General features: G+C 38.8%; 1 protein-coding gene across 3 annotated transcripts in view; it reads right to left on the reverse strand.

Moving 5' to 3' along the window:
• The window catches only part of slc39a10 (solute carrier family 39 member 10), a 35,125-nt gene extending 14,505 nt beyond the window's left edge, over positions 1-20,620 (reverse strand). Inside the window, exons 1-4 of one of the 3 annotated variants that reach the window (XM_023289088.3) lie at positions 20,543-20,620; positions 10,419-10,498; positions 5,743-6,921; positions 4,816-4,993 (exon numbers count right to left, since the gene is read on the reverse strand). In XM_023289088.3, coding sequence (XP_023144856.1) covers positions 4,816-4,993; positions 5,743-6,900 — 1,336 coding nt within the window. In that variant the 5' untranslated portion in view covers positions 6,901-6,921; positions 10,419-10,498; positions 20,543-20,620. Of the gene's footprint in view, positions 1-4,815; positions 4,994-5,742; positions 6,922-9,861; positions 10,001-10,418; positions 10,499-13,496; positions 13,605-20,542 lie in introns of those variants that run through there. The other 2 variants (XM_035956719.2, XM_023289089.3) reach the window with 2 other exon arrangements.
• Between the last annotated feature and the right edge of the window lie 2,965 nt (positions 20,621-23,585).

The raw sequence follows: 23,585 nt of genomic DNA on the forward strand, positions 1-23,585 counted from the left end.
TGTTTAATGCAATATCTCCATAGGGGTACAGAGGAACATTTCCAGCAACCATCACTCCTGTGTTCTAATGCTACATTGTTTTAGCTAATGGTGTTGAAAGGCTAATTGATGATTAGAAAACCCTTGTGCAGTTATGTTAGCACATGAATAAAAGTATGAGTTTTCATGGAAAACATGAAATTGTCTGGGTGACCCCAAACTTTGTACAGTAGTGTACATATTATCGAGAGAGTTTTGTCATTAAGACAAACAGGCTGAATTCACTTTCTCATCATTGTTGAAAATGTCTTGACTAACCCTCACTTTTTTCGTTTAGGTACCTCCATTTCCAAAGTGCCTTACAAAAGTAAAGGTTTTACAGCTGACTGCTTTCTTATTTGTCGCCAACAGGCGGAACACAGTGTAAGCCTGAGAGGAAACTGTATATCAGTCAGACAGTCCATCACTGCACCACTGCAGGTCCTCCACAGCCACGCAGCTCATCTACTTCTCTATCTCATTACCTTTATGCAGCTGTGGTTTTGTGTGTGTATGTAGATGTGGAGGTGGGCAGGGGGTTGCAGAAGGGCGATTGAAGGCAGCGATAAGGGAACAGAAGAGAAGAGAAGGAGACCAACTGGCCTGTGTCTTCTCTCCAATTACGCATTGCCTGTGAGCCATGGCTCAGAAAAATGGCCCACGGTGTTGCTCAGGCTCTCCTAATTGGCACAGCGCAAAAAGAGGGGGAGTGGAGACCAGAAAGAAATGAACTGCGAATTTTCTGAGCTCCCCCATGGATGCGAGCGGGAGGTAAATGAGCGGCAGCTCTGCGGCGTGTGGTGATGTCTATGGTTGAATCTTGGTGCACCATTTTTGAAAATCCAGCGCCTCTAGTTTTCCACTAATGAGGTGCCGTTCCTGCCCTTTTGACTTGTTTGCGCTGTCTTTCCCGTCATCATTACCATTTTTATGACCGTTTACCGTGGTGGCACGCTGCAACCTCAGGCACACATGATACAGGTTTATCCAGAGGGGAGTGTGTGTTTAATAATTAAAGACTGAAGAGGGCGTACATTTCGGGAATTTTCCCAGCCTTACAGTGGAACTTGAGTGCCTGCTGCTTTGACAGTGTTTCTCCATAATAGGTGCAATACTGTAAAGTGTGAGTCATTTGCAATGATTGTTTTTCTTTAAATAAAAGTGCCACTTTCTACTTCTAATTACAAAAAAAATCAGGTTTTGTAGAACAAGATACCATGTTACCCACTGTTTGCAGAGGCGACTCCTCAAATTCTTCTTCTTCTTCTTCTCTCAGCCTGTCCCGCCACTGCTGTCAGATAGCCTCCACATACGCTTCCACTCTTGACGATTTTGTGCCACTTGCATCCATTTACTTCCCGCCTTTTGCTCAATATCATCTCTCCATCTACGCTTTGGTCTTCCTCTCGTTCTTCTTCTGTCCCTTGGCGTCCATTCTGTTGTTTTCCTAGCCCAGTTGTTGATGTCCATTCGGGCGACATGTCCTGCCCACTGGCCTTTTGCCTTTTCCGCTTTCCAGACTACATCTTCCACCTTTGTCCGAGCTCTTATATTTTCATTTCTGATCTTATCTTTTATTGTGATTCCAAGCATTGCTCTTTCCATGCTGCATTGGGCTACACCCAATTTATTCTTTAGATGTTTCGTTAGTGACCATGTCTCTGCTCCATACGTCATCGATGGTAATATAACTGTTTCCATGATCTTCTTCTTCATACACATAGGTATCTTCTGATCTTTTAAGAAGGAGCTGTACCGACCAAATCATTTCCAGCCTGCTGTTATTCTTTCGTCGATTTCTCTAGCCATCTTATTTCCTGGTGTTAGCATCCTTCCCAAGTATTTGTATTCCTCAACCTCTTCGAGCTGTTCGCCATCTATAGATATTCCATTCCTTCTTGTATTATGCAAATTCTATTTTGCATAATATGAATTGAAACTAAAACACAATAACACTACAGGCATAATACAGAACATGGGAACAAATAAATTCAACAGGTGTAAATGCAACATGATCAGACTGATTATTATGCATGTTCATGATACATTTTCATTTCAGATGGCTGTGTTATCTATTATGAAAGATTTACATGCTCATCCCACTAATATACCACAAAACAGAAAGCCTTCAGATTTGCAGCCAGTGCTATGGCTTGCATTATTGTGAGCAGAAACTGACATTAGTGTTCAGTCTTTGATGTGTATGAAGCTTTTATGGTTTTATGAGTTTTATTTCATGACCTGTAACTCATTAACCCTAAAACACTGTTAGTTTAAAATTTGCATTCTCATAAACCTAGAAAAACTGCAAGGTCCCAGAGCAGGACTTAATTCTGACCTTCATGCTTTATAGCTCCTCTTTCAGTCTTTTTCATTTCATTTTTTTTCTTCTTGAATATTACTGATTCAGGGATGTGATCAGAATACAAACTGAGAGAAGAAAGCTCACTGAAGGAAAGTTTTTAACATAAATGCGCTGGGTACTCAGAAGGATGCAAAAATGTTCTTTTTGCACTTTCAAAATGGTCAGCACATGATACGATCACTCGTTCACTGCCGGGAAAACTAAAATAATTAAATAACAAGGGTACAGACACAACGCTCCAAAAATAAATCATCAGGGCTTCATCACTTAGATGAGGAATGATCCTGATTTAGAGCATCTAGCACATGATGTTCAGTATTATTCACAGTTGCATGTGACCTGGCAAACTGACCACTTATTTATTTAAACAGTAGTTTTCTGAGCTTGAACTTCCTTTAAAACGTTCTTTGTACCTAAATGGCATGTTTGCATGGGTGGGGAGGGGCCAAGCTGAGTTATTCACACTTATCAGCTCTCTCAAAACATTTACGGTCTATCAACTCCTGTTGATGGCCATTAGTTATGCGCATGCTCACTGGGACTTGTGATTGACTGAATAAATCAAATAACTGATAATTACGCTAAATGCTGCATCAAGCATCACATGTGGATGTATCAAGATCCTTTCACCAACATTTCATTTGTATTTATGTCTTCCACACCTCAACCTGTGGCTGAATTTCAAGATGGACCCATTTAACTACAATTTACCGGACAGTTTCCACAACATACAACTGTGAATATAAAACAGGATTTCTAAAATTTGTTTTAAAAATAACTGCATGTCATGTGATTTTGAGAAACTTCTCCAAGTAGAAATGAAGGTTAAACAAATGTGATAGCACTGACATGGATTTGTGGCTGTGTGACTGTGTTATCAGGATCAAAGAGCACAGTCAACAACTAACCGGAATAACACGGTTCTTGATATGATAACAATACAGTTAGTGATTTTGAGAAACTTCTCCAAGTAGAAATGAAGGTTAAACAAATGTGATAGCACTGACATGGATTTGTGGCTGTGTGACTGTGTTATCAGGATCAAAGAGCACACTCAACAACTAACCGGAATAACACGGTTCTTGATATGATAACAGTACAGTTTGGTGTGACTGTCGGACATCAACCGATTTTTTACACCTGCTTATCCTGTGGAACTGTGACTGTTAAACAAACAACCTAATTCTCTAACTGCAATATTTCCCAGTCTAGTCTTACATTCAGAGACATCAGAGTTTATTCTTCCTTTATCTGTAAATAAAAGTTAATTAAGCACTGGTGTTGAAGAAATACTTGAAATGTGAGATTAGTCTGCAACAGCCTATTCATTGGGTGAGATGTGACACAGCTTTAGACGTGGTCTCAAATTAAACAAGCTTGTACTGACTTTCAATATCCTGTCTTTTAGGCTAATGTCAGTGTTCATAGCTCTCTTGCGAGTGTTCACTCGGCAGCTCTGGATAGCAGAAATGAGAAGAAAAGCGATCCTTACCCACAGAGGGACTGCCCTATCAGTGAACTGAAAATGAGAAAGGATGAAGCCAACAAAAGTGGCCATACCCAGGGGATAATGGTTATAATTCCTGGTTGAGTTCAGTTCTTATTAGTGTAAAATACAGCTTGATTATTCCGAGTAAACATTCCATTATGCAGGCTTGCCAGGCTTCCCCAAGAGAGGAGCTCCAGGTTATACATCCTGATATCATCACGTTATAAACTCAGTGCTTCACTATGGTGTCCCTGTGGTTCCCCACTTACGGAGAGAGCGGTTCCCTCTGGTTGATGGTACCAGATAAATACCTTAACAGTTGGCTTTTTTCACTAATCCTTATCACTTTACTGTTAAATACTCTATTATTTCAATTAATTTAATTACAGGCACTGTTTCAATAATCTTACATTCTCAAAGTTACATTTTTTCATTCACTTTCTGCCATTTAAGTTGTAGAGATAAAGGCACGCTCACAGTGATGATGCCATCACTAGCTAATTAAGTTTTTATCATTCAGGAGATCAAACACGCTGAGTGGACTGTAACCAAAATGTGATGATATACTAATGAGTTCAAAGGCACTGATGATTGTTATCTTTAGTCACTGTGTTGGTTTTATACAGAAGTCTGCTTAGGTCAAGAGGATCTCACTGCACATTGGGAAAACCCAACATTGGGGATAAGCACATGCTTTCCCTGCATAGTGTACTCTCATGAACAACGTAAAACAGACAAAATAAAAATATATAAGAAAACCCCAAATGAATACCCAACAGGTAAACAGACCTTTTTACCTGTTTGATGATCATAATCTTAGTGTTATGTTGGGTGAACCACATACAATGTCTGAAGTATTCCGAACTGACTCTACTAGGTTGACATTCTTTTTTCAGCCTTTACAGTCAAAATGGACCAGATCAATATAATACTTTGCTCTTACCAGAGCTGACAGGCTCCAAGGCTTCCTGCTCCACCTCCATCTGATGGTAATGGCGGATGCAGACGCGACTATCTATCTGGTAGAGCAAGGCAGGACACAGATAGGTGAACTGGCTCGGGGAGATGAGGGACTCAGGATTCAGGCCATAGTAGGTGAGGAGCTCAGTGAGGTTCAAACACTGGGAACAGAAGGAAATAGTAGAAAAGTGAATATTAAGGGAAGAAACCTCTGCCTATAGAACAACATCAAAACAATTACACTGTGCTGTTCCACAAAAGAAATGCGTAATAGCAAATAATCAGCCCGTGTAAACTTAAGTGTCTATTAATGTCTAAGTGAGCTCATAACTGAAACAGACAGATGGGGAATAGAAAAACTGAACATTTGTCAACACTGCAATTGATGTGTTTATCCTTCAAATAAAAAGTCCTCTTCTCGGAACGACACTCTTCTTGGAACGACACATTTTAACCCACTAGGGAATCTTAAGACTGATTTTGTGGTAAGTAAGTACAGACTGATAAACCTCAATGATCCATAAGGAAGCCAAAGATTTCCTGGTGTTTTAGATTTTAAAAGCAACACATTCATTTAAAGGGGACGTGCCACATGAGATCGTAATGGCTCTAACCCAACCAAACACATTAAAATGACTGAAACCCTTGTGGAAACTAGAAAAGCTCAGCATTCCTATCCTACACCTGCATCTATGCAGACTAACAACGTGATACATTAGACTTACATTAGACTTACAATGTGACCTAAACTGGTCAAAGGTATTTTTTGGCAATACCAGGTAGCTGGAATACTAACAAGGAATCACTATAAAACTGCTCTGGTCATCAACTAACTTCATTTACAACATCTGTTCACAGAAACGAAAAAAACATGTCCTTTAATTGCCCTCAGAATTATCAAATCTCCTACCTCCTCATGCTGATGTGACAATCCCCTTGGATGTCCAGACAGTACAGAGGCCGGCAAAGTGGGTGCGGCATGTTCTACTGGTGCTTCTCTCTTGTCTTTATGAAAATGGCCATGATCATGTTTGTGATCAGAATCATGATTGTGTTCATGTTCATGTTCATGTCCGTGTTCGTGATCATGTTCATGCTCGTGGCCATCAGATGAAGGTGTGAGAGAAGGAGAAGGTTTGTTTCGACCTCGCTGTCCTTTGACCCTTGCAGGCTTCCTGGGCTTCTTGGGTCGGCTCTGTGTTGGGGCAGGAGAGGACTGCAGCTCCCGAGGTGCTTGGGACGGCTCCAGATGAGCAGAGGGTTGCTCCCCCTGGTTGGCAGGAGTGATGTCCGTCCCTGTGTGCACCTCATGAATATGATTGTGGTGATGTTCATGATCACCACTGCTGTGATCACTGTGGTCATGAACATGTGTATCCTGCACATGTCCATCAGAATGTTTATGATGGTCGCTATCCTCCACTTTAGTGTGGTCATGATTATGTCCATGGTCATGGTCGTGATCATGATCGTGGTCATGGTTGTGATCATGTTTTCTGGATGCACCAGCAGCTGGACTGGCAGTAGTAGTCTGGCTGCACTTTGTGGGAACTTTTGTGTGTGGATGGTGGGAGCCTGGCTTGTGGTGTGAATGACCATGGCCGTGCCGGTGGCCCTGGTTGGGGTCTTCTTTAGTGGATGAATGTGTATGTAGCCCCTTCTGCAAATCCAGCACGTCAAGGTGGGCTACATGGTCATGGCCCAGATTCTCATGATCCACACCCACCATCTTTACTTCTCCCAAACCCAAGCTAAACAGCAGACTCTGAAATCCCTGGAAATCTAAGCGGTCCTTCTGGCCATAGCGCCTGAACAACTGCTGGATGTAAAAGCGCTGCTCCTCCTCTAGGGTGTCCCCTTCAGGACTACTGGACACCGGGGACACAGTCGCCGCTCTAACATATGGAGCCTCCGAAATCTGCAGGTCACTGTGGGCGTGGTTGTGGTCCCCGTGGTGATGACCACCATGCTGATGGCTGTGTCCGTCTCCATGGCAGTGGTTGCACTGATGGAAGAGGAAGGTGAGCACACACAGGAAACAGAACTTGGTGTGCACGTGGACCCGCATTGTCCTCTAACTTCTGGTCCCCTGCAAAAACAAGACAGCAACAACTTCAGAATTTGAATCACTTCATTTTCTCAAACTGGTAATTAAATGCAGAGAAGACTGTCATGGTGAAAATGAACAGGGGTTTTCAAATAATTGTGTGCACTGTTAGACTCTAATTTTACTGTGATATAAACCACCAGACAAAAACAATAAGGAAAACAATTTAAGCAACCAAGTAAACATCAATCAGACTGTGAGACGGTGAGTTTGTGTTTGTGATTAGGACTTCATATGGTGTTGTTGACTATACCATGCTGGGTTAGACATTTGGAGGATTTTAAAATTCTTATAAAATGGAGACAAGCTTTTGGATTATTCTTGTCCGGTAGCTACAATAAATAATAATTTTAAACTTAATAAAAGATGAAGGAGGCTCTTTGTGCGACTGTACATGGGTTGTAAAAGTATTGTCTGTTTGTGGAATTTTGCCTTCTTAAAAAGGTTTTTAAACTTTTTTGCAAGAAGAGTGCCTCACGTCTTTCTCTTTAGAAAAAAATTCTTCAAAACAAATGAAAGTTGTTTTTTTCCCACTTTGGCTAAATGGCAACAAACAGTAACTCTGAATTTTTAATCAGGTTTGTAAGACAAATGTAGATATTTAATGTCAATTTCATCAGCTGAAATCTCACTTATTTAAAGTTGAACTTAAATATTACAATATTCATATAGGTCAATATTAGAAATGGCAAAATAAAATTATGCTGGTATGCATGTCACCACAACAATATACTAGTATTTCTGTCAAACTAAACTCACTTTACTTTTTTTCTGTGCTGACAGATATATATATATATATATATATATATATATATATATATATACATACATACATACATACATACATACATACATACATACATACATACATACATACATACATACATACATACATACATACATACATATATATGTCTCTGTATCTGTCAGATAGATAGATAGATAGATAGATAGATAGATAAGTCGATCTGAATTTGCACTTTGTTTTCACTGGTCACTGACAGTTGTAGATTCTTTATACTTTGGATGTTTGTTATCTTATTGTTGTACGAGTGGTACACAGACTTCATTAGTTTCCGTTGGGAGACTAATAAAGACACTTTGACCTTTCTAATCACTATGTCCTTGAAGTCTGGTCTTTGACTGGCAGTTCTACAACATAATAATGCTTTATTACTGTGCTATTCCACACAGAGTAAATTGAAAAAGAAAAGTTAGTTAAATGTAAAAGACACAAAGACTCATGCATCACCTGTAAAAATTGCCATCGAGAAATAACATAACATTTTGGACTCCACAGTCAAATACTGTGGGTGAAAACCAAGAGTCAAGAGATAAATGTAACACTGACCCATATAGGGAACCCTAGTTAAAATAATCTACAATAATTATCATCATGAACATTAACCACTGATATCAGAAGGTTAAACAGTCCTGATATCATCAAATCAGTGATCAATATTGTGCCGACTGAACCAGATCAAGTCATATCAATAACTCACTGGTACGCTGACAACTTGTAGAGTAAGAGGGTCAGCAGCAGGTCACGTCAAATTTCAGGGAAGTAAAAATATAATGTGGATAATAAGCTTGCAAATCATAGATAAACACAACATTCAAAGCTGCTACCTTTAGCTTAGAATAACATATCTAATAACTGAATCAGAGAGCCTTCTGGAGCACAATAAACTCTACTGAGAATTGTGTAACAAATTGCTTGTTTTCCCCCCACTTTAAAAAGCCTGAAGCAGCAATATCATTCCAGTCAAATGATCCTCATAAGGTCTCTTGTGAAGCCCATGGGTGGTTGATGCAGGAGGGGTGGGGGTGGAGAGGAGTAAAGAGGGTTAGATGAGTTAGATGAGGAATACTGCTGGAAAACGGTAAGATGACACACAGCAGAGCCCAGACAAATACATGTACATACACACACGGACCTACAAGCCTTTGGCAGCCAGCTTGTTAGTAAAGTTTATACTGGATTTACAGCATGCACATCATAAGGGAATAGATGTGTGTTGTGAAGACCACAGATACTGCTAAAAAGGGTGATAGATCGTCCTCACAGCTGTCAAGGCTAGAAACAACAGCTTGTACATTGTAGGCTTGTGTGAGCACAAGCAACGGAAAAAAAAACCACAATGGGACTACAGTGATTTCCTTCAAATACCCCAAAAATTCTAAACAAAAAACTCAGAGGAAAGGCTACAAAAATAAGTATAAGATCACTTAAAAATTACTGTATGAGAGCTTCACTTGAAAGCAGAACAGACAGCGTTAATCTACCAATCTACACAGCTCTTCTTTAACAAAAATATGTGATTTTATCCTGCAATAAGAAAGATTTCATTGTCCTCATGGGACAGTTTGTCTCCATACAAAATACATGCAATGCAATGCACATGTATGTACACAACACGAATTCAAATTCTCTCTTTCAAAATGGATGGATATGAATACGGTATTTCTAGCTATCTGTTATCTGTTATACAAAGAAACACTAAGAAAAGCTCCATCAAAGGAAAAACAAAGCCTCTGCTTATTCATCAAGGGTTGATCATTGTCTCTACAACATCAATAGCATATCAGCTGATGACTACTAGCTCATAATAGAGTTCTCTCTCCCCATATAACAAGATCAAGAGCTTGTGTACAAGCAGTGCTTCTCATCTTATTCAGAAAAGCAATGTTATATAATGGTCATTTGTTAAATTCCAGACACGGATTACAGAAATTTCTGCAAAAATTACATGAAGACAAATTTCAAGAAGCCATACTAATAACTTGTTCCCATTTCAACAACACTGTAAAAAATGGCTGAAACACAGAAAATACACAAAACCGTAAAAATGAAATGGGCTACGTAATACTGACTTCATTGTCATTTAAAAGTACTACCAAACAAGAAGCACGTCTACTTACCACTGCTCTTGAATGTGTGGTGTGTGAAATTAGGTTTGGCCAAGAAGTGAATGATGGTGCTCTGACTCAAAGTTGTGGACGTTCAGTGTGGTTACAAGCCTACTTGCCCACTGCCAACAAGACAGTGTTTATTAACTTGAGACAGCAGTGACCTATGAACCTCACAGCAGATAGGTTGGGGCAAAAGCAGGACCTATTTTCAAGAGCACACCCTCCAAGCAACAACAGATCCTGCAGTGTTTCCTGATCACAGTCTTTGTTGTGCTTGGTCTTCAATGGAAACAAAAGAATCTCTATTTGACTGGAGAGTTCAATTGTGTGTTACACAAGCTAATGTAAAAAGTAAGCATGAGAAATTCATTTTAAGGCATTTTTTTTCCTCTGAATTGAAACTGAGTATGAACTTAGTTTGTGCATACATTTACAAGCCAATATACTAATAAATGAAAGGCATTGATCTCACTGAGTTGTCAGAGATTTAATCACATTTGTTTCAGCACAAGACATAATCCCATCATTAAATAATCCCATCATTACACATTAACTTGGTCACTCACCAAAACGTTTCCTCCTGCTCGGCCCCCAGTCCTGGTGCAACTCTGTAAGGGGCTTTAACAACTCTTCTGAAGCTTGCACTCTGGACAAATATAAAAGTGGAAGTGAAATTGGAAGTGAAAATGGCATATGTGAAGCAGTAATCATGTTGTCAAGAAAACATTAATCAAATATGTCTTCACGGGGGGGTTGACTATTGCACTATTGTCCTGAACAATCAGTTATGAACAGAAGAGTAAATGTAAACAATGCAGCAAAGTGTGAAACACCTCATGTCCACTCACTGCCAAACTGTGAATGAGAATGACTCCATATCTGCATGTGAGGATTCTATATGAGCGGTTAGCAAAGAAGTATTACAGGGAAAACAAGTTTGGGTTGTATTGAGGATAAAGGTGTGTATCTTAGACTGGGGCTGAAAAGTTAATCAATTTCATATCAAGAGAATAATTTGAAACAATGCTATTAACACATTCAAACGCACACATAGCAGAATATATGAGGTGTGGCTGTTAAGAAGTAAGACAAATGCTCAAATTCAGTTTTATTTTACTTGGTTGTTTGAGCTGTCCATTGATCATTGTACACTATGTGTTTCAGACATGCCTGCTGTAACTTGACTGACATTACGGTATTTAAAAGCCACACCTAATGCATTTTCTAGTGTTTTCAAAACAGGGTTTAAACTGTCGTATCAATGACTTCAATGACTTTGCAGATTCCAGCTGTCCTTTATATCAAGTGATAATGCTCCATAAAATTTTAAAGGTATCATACAGTGAATATTGAAATGAAAATCACAATAACATATTTTCCACAAATCATTCAGCTCTATATCAGACCTGACAACATGTTGGAAATACGTTGCTTAGAAATGGTCCATGTGTAAATGAATGTGTACTAGTTGTTTTGGAATAGTATTCAAACAACTTCTGCTAAAAGGAAAAGTGAAAAAAAAAAACACAAACCATTGTGAGCATTTGCACAAAAAAAATGGAGGGATTTCTTCAGGGTCTGCTGTTAGGTGATCTAAAAGTCCCCTGTTTAGTTTTGCCAGCTACAACTGCTACATGACCATGAATGTGTGATGTCATTGTTAATTTAACATCCTGAACTGCTGGAAAACTGAACTATACAAAACGTCAAAACAAATGATTGGCCACTTCTGAAATCTTGTCCTATACATTACTCCTAAATAATATTCCCTCATATTGTTCCCCAAATTGTTGTCAACAAAAAGACCACTGTTACTTCTCTAATGGGAAAAAAAGACTGTCTCTGACCCCTAAGCTGCTTCATATGATTCTCACGCGACCATAAACATCTTTCTCATCTCAGTATCAGGCCGATGTCCGCAGGGAGCCAGACCGATGCAAATAATCTATGCTAGTATTCAAGTTATGTAGCTGAAGGGCTTGTGTTTACGGTTTCAAAACAAGTATATTGTTTTTACCCAACAAAACAGGGGCATAGAGACAAAAGATTTAATAAGAGATATGAAAACCTTGAAGTCTCACATGGGTATTTTGCAACATTATGTTTTAACTGCAACTCTAAAGAACTGCAATTCAACTTTAAATTCCTATACATGTGCATATGGTTCCCCAAGAACTGTAATATTGTGAGCTCTTGAAATGAGATAACTCCTCAAAAAAAAAAAAAAAAAAGGCATGGCAATTTCACAGACCTGCGATCGTTACATCAGGAAGGATTAGGCCTCCATTTTTTGATCCATACTGCTAAGCCAGGAAGCTACACAACCAAAATCCTGCACTAAGTGGGGAGTGAGAACACAAATTGTTCTTCAGAAAGAAAAATAAAAAAATGTCAGTGGAGGTTTTCTTAGTAAGGCCCGAGGCACAGGACAGGGCAGATGTTAGCTGCCACATGGACTGATCTCCCAGCAGATGGTCTGTGGAAATCTTGAAAGACCACAATCTGTTGTCATATGATGAGATTCAAGAAAGATAGAAACATACGACACACCTGAGCTTGCGTGACACATCTCTGCCTAAGACTGCTAGAAACATCATAGATTGGCCAGTGTTTTCAGCTCACACATCACTGGTTTCTAAGCATTCATTCAACAGTGGAGAGCTGCACTGAGACAATGTGAAATAGTTATTTAGCTTAATTGTCCACAAGAGGCACACTCAAGTATATGCTTCGCAGTTACAGACATGGTGCTTCTGTCAAAACACCTCCAACCACAGACAACTGCTGCACAACACTGGTCAAGGTAGTCATTTTCACAAGTCAAACCAGCAATCCTCTAATCAAGAGAGGCTATTTGTCACTAGCTTTGCAGTAGGTCTCTAGCAAATACTCTGACTCACGTACTTCACATATTCACATGAACATTCAGACTGAAAATAGCACTCATTATCACAGATTCAGCACAGGTGGTCGGTTAAGACACATATCTTTCAGTAGAAGTTGATCCCCAGTTACTTGCCATCAACTGAATTACAAAACAAATTTGTCCTGCACAGCCAAACCTACCTCCACAGCATTACAGACAAATTAATGACCGAGAAAGTAAAACCTCTCCAAGCGATCCAAAGTTCCAGCTTGTCCGAACCGCTTTAAATGTCCATGTCACTGTCTAAAGCAGACTGTGCAAGTAAAACTAATCTACTGAGAAAACAAGGCTGACACAACATATGGTTAAGCAAATAACCAGCATCCCTCTGGGGTTTGAAATTAGGCTGTGGGCTACCACGGCAAACGCAAGTTCGAATAAAATCCATGTAAAGAAAGCTGCAGCTTCCATTAACATCTTACACTCAGACTGCTCCTTGCATGACAGCAAATACCACACTTATACAATGTTGCTGATTTGGTGTTTGTAGCCTTGAATTTTGCAAAAGAATGCAAAATGACGCAAGATTGCTGTGGTGAGACGCAGGTGCATGGCTGATGCTCTGTGGCCTGGAAACGTGTTCATCATAGTGCAAAAGAGTTTAAGAGCGCAAGGCTCCACTAGACATGGGGCAAGTAAACAGAACAATCAACTGAGGAATACACTGGGCAGATGTCAAAGAAATAACACCTTGGCAAAAGCACAGAGGGATACATACCTGTAGTCAGAAAACACCCCGAAAGGACCGAAGTTCAGAGCACGCCAATATAAAACGTTCATGCCGGCACTAACATATCTTAACAGGTTGAATGTTTTGAGGCTTTTGAGTCCAGTGACTTAACTACTTTGCACAGGGAGGTGGGGAGGCACAGAGAGGGAATGTGTGTGTCTGCATGTCTGAGCAGTCAGGGAGCTGTGTCTGAGATCGACCACCTGACCAGCAACACATGGTGTATATGTGTGCATGTGTACCTTCATGTCTACTATTGTTAGGGCATAACTTGATGCAAAAAGTACCTTGGGAGGTCTAAAATGTATCAAAATGCTTAAATAGAGTGTTATCCCAGATCCTCCGTGTTCAGAAAAACACTGGAATGTCCTGCTAAACATCCTGACTACATTTGCTGAAACATTTTAAGCCCAAACACCTCCTAATGTCATCACTGACCCATGCTTTATCTTATAGGTTTAGCCTGATTACAGGTTATTATAGGGTACATCTACTCAAGTCCTCCTGAAACAAGGCTATGGTTAGAATAGTTGTATCAGCTGATACATGTTCATTAAAAAGACATCAGAAGTTGTATTAACTGAACAATTAATGTTTGGTAAAGACACATATTAGTCTGGCATTTGGCTGTCAGCAGTCTGACGTTTTTAGGGCCAGAAATGATGTGCAAGAGGTGGATCTAGCTAAGAACCTGAGGACACTACACATGCCTACATGGAGAAACTTGTTAGTCACAAGGTAATCAGGCCTCAAATCATATCATGCGTTCATCTATTTTACTCTAAATAGCACAATAATTTATATATACTATACTGAAGGAGACTTGAAACCAGCAATGGAGACCATAAACTCATTAGGAAAATGTTTGCTGATTGAACCACTGAAGTCCAAAGCAGGGTCACTTTGGAAGCCAGTGAAGTCGCTCCCTGCTGGCCAATAGAAAGATTGTAGGTTTAAGGTACTTCTACACTGGCTTCACTTTTCAGACCTTGAGGCTCCGTCCAGCTAATATTCAAAGTCTTTGATGGTGAAATGAAGGAATACCAACAGCTATGTGTGGACATGTTCCACAACATGACTAAATTAATGTGGGTAGGCTTTTGAAATACTGACCTTACAGTAATCAAATGTCTAAACTTTGCTCTTACGCCAGGTGTTGCTTCAATTCCAGATATTGAAAAGTGAAATCTACTACAAGAGTGTTCATCACCTGAACTACTTTCCACTAATTGTCTTCGAACATCATCATTCAGCACAAAATGACATAAAATCTGCCGAGTCTATTGAGAATACAAGACCATGGCATACAGTTTAGCCCAACTATGTAGAATATTATTACTAAAAAAATTAAAAAATGCAAACATAGGACAGCATTATGATCAAGTTTAAATTCCCTGTCTGCAAAAAGACTGTCTGATAAACAGCAGTGTGGGAATGTTGCTACATGTTGAGGAGATTGTGAGCATTGCGAGCACAAAAACAAATACACCAGTCAGGTCTGTGTTTACAGAATTCTTATTAGAAACCAACAGCTAGCAGCAACAGTGACTTTCAGTGAAGGGCTATACTGAAATGGTATAAAGGGTTTGGAATGTTGTTGTTTAACAACCTCAAATTGTTGAATACATATATCTATCTATCTATCTATCTATCTATCTATCTATCTATCTATATATATATATATATAGATAGATAGATAGATAGATAGATAGATAGATATAGATATAGATATATATATAGATAAATAGATATATACAGATATATATAGATATATATAATTTTTAAGGGAAGTTGAAGTAGATTTTTAATTTGCAACTAATTTTTAAGGATCCTTGTACTTATAAGATGTGAGGACACTGGCCCGAAACAAAAGACATATGGATCCAGCAACATAAATTACGCCAACAAAGATGTAGTTAAACATACAATAAAGGAGTTACAGGAGCAGCAGTACACTGGACAATGGAAATATCTATGTTACACAGAAGTATGCAAAGACATAGGCGCACACACACATTTTTATGCATCACCATAACACACACAAAAACATGACTGCAACCATTACAAAATGTATGGTTCTCTAGACAATCTTTCTGGTTGTAAACAAAATGTGAAGGGACCAGAGAGGTGCGAACGATGTGCACATTTGTTTTGTTGCAAAATGTTGGGTGTTTAACAACATCCAGTGGCTCTGAAAGGTTGCACACAGAACCTTTAATGAAAATGAGGAACAGTTTCCTACATCCTTCTCACTACTTTAATTGCAGTTAACAGGTCAAGTAAATAATCAGTATGACTAGATTTGTTGTGAAAGGAGAAAACCCAAGGGGGAGACTAGATGGTAATGAGTGTAGCAAAATATCAAATGTATTGCAATACACTCGCTAAACAATTAAGTGATTTATTGATAAACATAGTTGCAAATAAAGCTCAGCCACATACAAAAAATAAATAAATAAATAAATCACCAAAAAACCTTTTTAGGGGATCTCGTGGCTTTTTAAGCACACTAGTATTTGGAGAGCTTACTCTTGAATTTTAGGATTTATTTCAGCAACAGCGTGGTTCAGGAAAATGCCCGTATACTGTGTCCTCACTGGATCTGAAACAACGGAAAATTCAAGGACACTTGGACTATATACTATCCAGATCAACCCCAAGCCTTGACATGACTGGTGTTCACTGTGTTTGCTTTCTCTGTATTCCAGTGTAATCCATAAATAAGCAACAAAATCATCTGTAAACATTTACATATACAAGACTGTATTTTTTCCACATACAGTAAGCCTACTTTAGAAGGTGAGCTAGCAAAGTCAAGACCAAAACACAATTTCAGCAATGGTATTCAAGCCAGTGTGCATATATGATATGAAAAACAAATTTGGTTGCATTGTAACACAGAAAACATGTGAACTCATGGGGTCCCATCTGTGTTTACTGAACCCAAATGCTCTTTTCCCACACCGCCACCTCTCAGCCATACCACTGTACTTGTTAAGAATTAGAAATTTCAGAAGTTGTTTACATTACAAAAGCAACACTTAGCCCTAAAAGCATTTTAAAATGCATATTGACACAGTATAAATTTGTACATAATATCCTTAAGCTATATATTCAAGCTGGAAACTGCATGCATAAGGTGGTACTTGTACATAGCGGTTGTAAATAAGGTTCATAAGGCAGCTTAACAATTTAAAGGGGAAATCCACTTGTATCACACACAAAGGCACAAACTGAGTTTTCTTTTCCTCTTGAGTACTACTTAGGCTGAGTAAACGGCTAATGTTTTCTATTTCTATGGAGGAGTTTTGTTAAGTCTCAGAAAGAAACCCTAATGACATCATTCAGGGTTATCCCAGCAAGGTTTTAAGACTTAATCTATAACTGAAAGCCTGTATTACATACTGAAGGCATGGAGCTAAAAAATGGATATGTAGAAGGCAGGAGAAGTCACATAAAAGAAGTTATTGACTACATTACTGGAATTGTAGGATATAACATGGAAGGAGCGTGAAACATATTAGGGAACAGGAGTTAGGATATCTCAATGTCTTTTTGTCTTTCCAATCCCTCCATCCTCCCACTCTGTCATGAAATGGAACTCTTTGGAGTGACACTCATGGCTGTGGAGGGTCTCCTAATGAAGGGGTAGGGTATGAACACACTGGCAAGCTTTGGGAAGCCCCTTTCCTTTCCCCAACAGAAACAGGAATCCCAAATCAGGATCTGTGGTGACTTATACAGCTATCCTGTGGATGTATGATGATAATGTGCTACTCATCACCTGCCAAAGATGCCTGCTATTCTGTTCCAATTATGCATTATATTTCTAACTCTCTTTAGTCATAAAGCACTTCTAAAATATACTGAGGTATAAAGAACTTTACAGGAAGGCTCAGATTAAACAACTGACCACAAAAAATTAAAAACAAAACAAAATCAGATCATGCCAGTGAAGCATATGGAGAACAAATTAGGGTATTATTTTACTAGATGCTATCTTGTACTTTATTCTTTTCATATCTATTACAGTCTAAATTTGTTTGCTGTTTTAGACACATAACAAGACCAACAAGCTACAAATTCTATATGCATCTGGGATACAACAAAGCAATAAGTACTTTTTCTGCCTCTAACAAGACATATGTATTTATAAGTATTACCACTTTTTGCAACAACACACAAACCACAGGCAGAGTCTTTCTAGAGAATATTTTCACTAAACCCCTTTCATTATATATTACCGCTGCAGTCTTAAAATAACTGGATGGAAGTGATATCTGTCTGTGTCTGGAGTTTGCTCCATTGCAGACACAAAACAGCTGCTGCAAGTGTAGTCTATAAGCCTGCATTTATGTGTTGGAGGACTTTATTACCCACTCTCACTTAATGCTGGTTGGTCTGGAATATGGCAGAGCCTCCACAGGAATGAAAGCAGAGTAGGTGAGGGCATAGAGGGTGTAATGGAAATGAACAAACCTCTCCGGCTTATTTACTTCCTGAAGTACCTGTTAGAACCCATATTGTGCATGTTGAGTGAGATTTCTACAGTCCTCAAAGCACAATTAAGGTTGTGCAATGTTAAGCAGATGTAGGAGACCTGAATTATCATCCACTTGGCACATTTTCAGACACAGGCTATATGGCACGGATCCATTTAAATCGCATTGAACTTGTGTGCACTATATATACCTTTTTAGTCACCCTCCTCATTTGACTAGGGCTTGTGAGAGAGACCTGTTAACACCTGGCTATAATAGTAGATATAGTTAGCTTGTTGACTAAGGAGAGCAATTCAGATAACTTCCTTTAGGCCAGGCCATAGCAAAGCTACAAAAATCACTAGGCATTCTTAATCATTTGTTTCTACAGATTGCTATCCAAATTCTACTTGTATTTTAACCAGCTTAATGAAAATGTGATTCAAAACCAACCCATTTAACACAATATTTATATGGCTGATGCAGGATTTAATGAATTATAAGCACTGGTTAGGCCACCATCTACAAACTGTAGGGATGAGGGTGGGGATTTCCTTGACAGAAGCATATTTCTTTATCTTTTCTGTCTTTCTGCTTGTACGGGTACATGTAATGGTGAGAGGCAGCAGGAAACCAGTTTCTCTACAGAAGGAAATGGAGATGAGCTATAAAGGAAAAGTAACAACGTTCTCAACGTTTCTAGAATAGCCAGCCTTATAAAATGTGAGATAATATTTATAATACAGGTAAACAAAATGTTACTGGATGGAATCACACTTCAGTACATTAAAGACGCGTGACTTGTGAACTTGTTGCATTTATCTGCTTATCATTTCTCCAAATCTAACAGTTTAAGTTCATGAAAGTCATTAAGGATGATTTGACAAAATTTTAGAGCATAGATGTTTGCTTTTTTTTTAAATGCACACCTAATTAATTTCTGAATTCATACTATAACATATATTCATTGTGGCTATGCAAACAACTATATGTAACAGCTGTTACTTTGCACTGCAATGCTCCAATATGAGCACACCATATGCAGACTGGTGACAAATTAGAGGAAAAACTAACATAAAGTGACCTGGTAAAGTGCCACCTCATCCTGCCAGCATCTGGCTTCAATGCACCTGGACTTTAAATCTGAAAGTCTCTGATCTCTACTGGTAGGACGAACAGAATTCTTTCAAATGATTTGTTGTTTTGATGATGGTGGTGGTAGCAAGCGCTAAAAAATTGCTCCAAAGCTGTTGAACTGGCATGAGATGAGGCCCAAAGCCCAATAGCTGCAACTAACAGCTACTTTTATGGTCAATTCATTCATTTTTTCCTCGATTAATTGATTAGCTGGTGTATACAATTTAGGAAATTTATGAAAAATATCTGTTTAAACAACGCCCAAGATGATATCTTCATATCATCAATGATTAAAAGAATGAGACAAGATTACCCTTTTAAGAACCTGTAATAAGAGAATTTGAGAAAATAGGCGATTAATTTAAGAGTAGCAAATTATTTCCACTGTTTTTGTTCTAGTCAAACTATTCAGTGACTCCTCATGCCCAATGGACGGGTGGAATTGTCAACCCTGAAGAGACCTACCAGGATAGAAAAGTTTCACCATTCCATCATTCCAGTGTTTCATGCAATCACAAAAGTGTTTAACCAGGACAACTTTGTATTGATTTGCAGTGACCCTCCCATTCTTTTCCTGCAAAATGCCAAAATAGCCTGAAAGAGAATCTGGATCTGCTCTCTGCAGAGGTGAGGCATACAGACTTCTCCTTTAATTTGTCACCGAGCTGTAAGGGCTTCATGCCTCTAAGCTGCTCATACGGAGTTATAAATATTTCAATATAATAGCTGAATATTTATCAGTGGGGCGTGTAACCCTGAAATGTCAAATCTGCATATCACTAAAAGCGGCCACTTCACAATGAGGGGTCCCATGCATGCAGTAAGGTGGGTGAAGATGCAGGTTTTCTGTTTTTTTTCAAAGCCATTTTTGAAGTAGAAATCTTGTGAGATTTAACTTCGCACTGAGTGTCTGAGCAGCGATGCCGCCCATCACTGATCCACAGACTGAGGAAGGCTGAGCTGCACGTGGTGCGCATAATTCCACGCTAAGCGAGCTTTCCTCTCTTCCGCGTCATTGAAACGTGACTCCCACACAGCATCGTGTAAAACAACAGAATTATTTCTCCATCCGCAGATAACTACTTGCAAATATCACAACCCCCGCGTAGTTGTCCTAAGTATGGTTTCAAAGCCGACCAGCCCCTTTGTTTTGCGAACAGAGCCCTTACAGGACGAGCTAACGCTAACGTTAGCCTGGAAACGGAGCCAACAACTAAAGTAGCTAACGTTAGCTAGCCCACGACTCACAGGAAATTAGCTCACCGTCTACAAAGAGAAAAGCTAGAATATACTCTGAATAATTCCTCTACAAATGTTCCCGACAGTGGGTAACAACAAGTACACGTTGTAGCAGACGCTGCCCGGGTCCATGTTGTGGGAGTGAATGATAACAAATGGGTTTTTTTATATAGTTACCTCACTCGAGTGCCGTGTGCATCTCCTCTCCGCTCGGTACCAAAAAAAAAAAAAAAAAAAAGCTCCGTGTGCTTTACGTCAACCCACCAAAGGTCCGCTCATTCACCAACAGCTCTTACGAGGTTTCCGCAGAGTGCCCGCATGAGCCGCGTGCAGTCTGCGCAATGTGCGCAGCGCCCCGAAGAAAGCTCTGACGTTTGTTTCCGCCAAACTGTGTCTGGACCGTCATATGACCATCTGAGGAAATGATGTGTTCTCACAGCCACGAGTTACTGCCACAGCCCCAGAGTAATCACAGCAGGGATTACATGAATACACCCTGTTGTTTTAGTTCACACACACATCAAGGAGGATCACTTGTGTTTGTAAGATGAGGTCATCACCCTTTTCTCTGACAATAAACTTGATTACAGGGTGTAACTTATACAAGTGGAGAAGCCAATTATTTACTTGTGTCAGTCAACAAAAAACCTGTCAAATATGTCCATGGCAGTCTAATATAAATTCCACTCATAGTAAATGGAAAAGAAATATAAACACTGTAAACCAGGGGTGTCAAAGTCATTTTAGTTTTGGTTCATGGGCCACATTCAGCCCAGTTTGACCTCACTGGACAGTAAAATCAGAGCATCATAGCCTATAAATAGTGACAACTCCAATTTTTTCCTTTGGTTCAGTGCAAAAAATTTATATTCTGAAAATAGTCACATTTAAGGAATTATCTTTTTTTTTTTTTTTTTTACAAAACATTATGAGCAAACTGAAATTTCTTAAGAAAAATAAATTCAATTTCAACAACATTATGCCTCAGTTTATCATTTACACATTACAACTTACAGATCACATTGTATCTACAAAGGCACAAAACATTTAATCTCAGGTAGCTGGAACTGAGGAACTGAACAATATAGTATTTACTTTATGATAAAATCAACAAAAGTCAGACAAAAAAAGATGAAAAACAAGACAAAACATTCCAAAAATGACACAAAATTACAAAAGAACACTGAGCAATATAGTAGTTTACTTTATGATCAAAACAACTTGTCATGGTCTAAAAATTATTTTAAATTTATAGTCATACAAATTTACAATTTGCAGTTAATGTCTTCTCTGTAATTTTTACACTTTACAAAGTCATTCTGTTGGCCGGATTGAACCCTCTGGCGGGCCAGTTTTGGCCAGCAGGCCACATGTTTGACACCCCTGCTGTAAACCAACAGACAGGGAAATTACAAAAGCTGAATATGCAGTTGAAACCAGCTGAATTTGACTTTATTGGTGTGTAAGTTCCTCATCTACTTAAACTTAAAAAAATGTTTGAACTAACACAAACTTTACACCTCTGGGTAAAAACTTAAAAAAGTAACCTACAATAAATACAATAAAATTGATTCAAACCATAATTGGATAGTTTTAGTGGTTAACGATTAATATTTCTTACATATTTAACAGATTGAGAGGATTTTTATTACTAATAAAGCCTGTAGTCAGTCGGTGTCTGGATTACTACCAGGGCATATAAACACATGACCAGTTGATGAGTCTTAACCACCAGTGAAGGCACAGAGGTCATGTCTTCAGCACTGAGTCTGGGAATGTGGGGATTTTAATTACCCTGATCGTGGTGCTTTTTGCGCTCAACGTGGACTGTTTAGATGCAATAGATGAAATTAGGATTTACTGTAGAATTATTACAGTAGAAGAAAAGTAAGTAAACAAATAAGAATTACCTGCATTTATGTAGAAATTTGTTTTAAATATGACATGATTTTGATCCAAATTGTGAAAGACATGGTCTAACTAAATTAATATTTAATTAAAGTTGTTCTTGTTCACAACTTTAAAATATCCACACCGGAAAAAGTAAATGCAGACTTCTAACAACAACAGCTACAGTCAGGAGTCAGCAAACCTGGAGTTAAATCAGTAACACAACTTTCAAAAAGCATTCAAGCATTTAGAATTTGCTGTTCATAATAAATGTTTGCTGATGTGCCCCTCACAATAAATGAAAACACACAAAATAAGGCTATCTCAGAAGACATACTGCCAAAAAATGATGTTTTTGCCAAATAAAATCTTGGCACTCCACAGTGCACAGTGCTCCACAGACAACATTTTGTGGACTGTTTGATTACAACACGCACTGCTACATATGGTGAGAAAAGGGAACTGCATGAAAATTAATTATCAAGTTTAACAGTGTATCTTACAGGATAATGTCAGAATGGCTGTTTGCCAGCTGTAGTGAGACAATGACCATTAAAACTTAAGTAAATCTCCTACAGAGTGACTTCATGAAAGAAAATCTGGTTTTTGGAGTGGTCTAGAGTGCAGGTTTTAACCTAAACGAGACACTGTGTGTCTGAAGTCCTTTCCTTGAGTCATTCGTTAATCCCTATGTAACAGACACTGAGTGTTACCCAGTAAACAGAGACTGTGGACGCTCATGAATCACCATAATGTTGTGTCATAATTTGGTAAATTTGGTGTCTCATGACTAATTTTCACATCTAAGCATGACTTGGACTCTGTTTTTCTCTTTCCACTGTAGGATTTTTGAGGAAGCTATCTGATACATAAATTTGTACACTCAGAATCCAAAATTCTGGAAATTCAATATTCAAGATTCCCTTTAATCACGAATATACAACACCATGTTGTATAATGAAATTACAGATGTCGGTCCTGGATGCTACTCGCAAAAATGATACATTATTTAAAGAATAAAGAAATCAAATAACAAAAATAAAGCTATATTTGTGGAGAAATGTGGAGGAGGAATTCAGTGATCTTACAGCCTGAGGTGAGATACTGCTTCTTAGTCTGGTTTTACGGCAGCAGATGCTTCTGTATCACTTGTCAGACAGCAGCAAGGCGAAGAGGCTGAAGCCGAGGCGGGTATTGTCTTTGAGTGTCCTGTGGGCTCGTCTCACCAGCATCACTGATGCTCCATACAGGGGTATTTTCCGTACGTTTTTTATCATCCGCTGCAGAACCCTCCTGTCTTGGGCCATGCATATTTCATACCAGTCTGTGA

Source organism: Amphiprion ocellaris, chromosome 11 (assembly GCF_022539595.1).
Source record: "Amphiprion ocellaris isolate individual 3 ecotype Okinawa chromosome 11, ASM2253959v1, whole genome shotgun sequence".
Classification (NCBI taxonomy): domain Eukaryota; kingdom Metazoa; phylum Chordata; class Actinopteri; family Pomacentridae; genus Amphiprion; species Amphiprion ocellaris.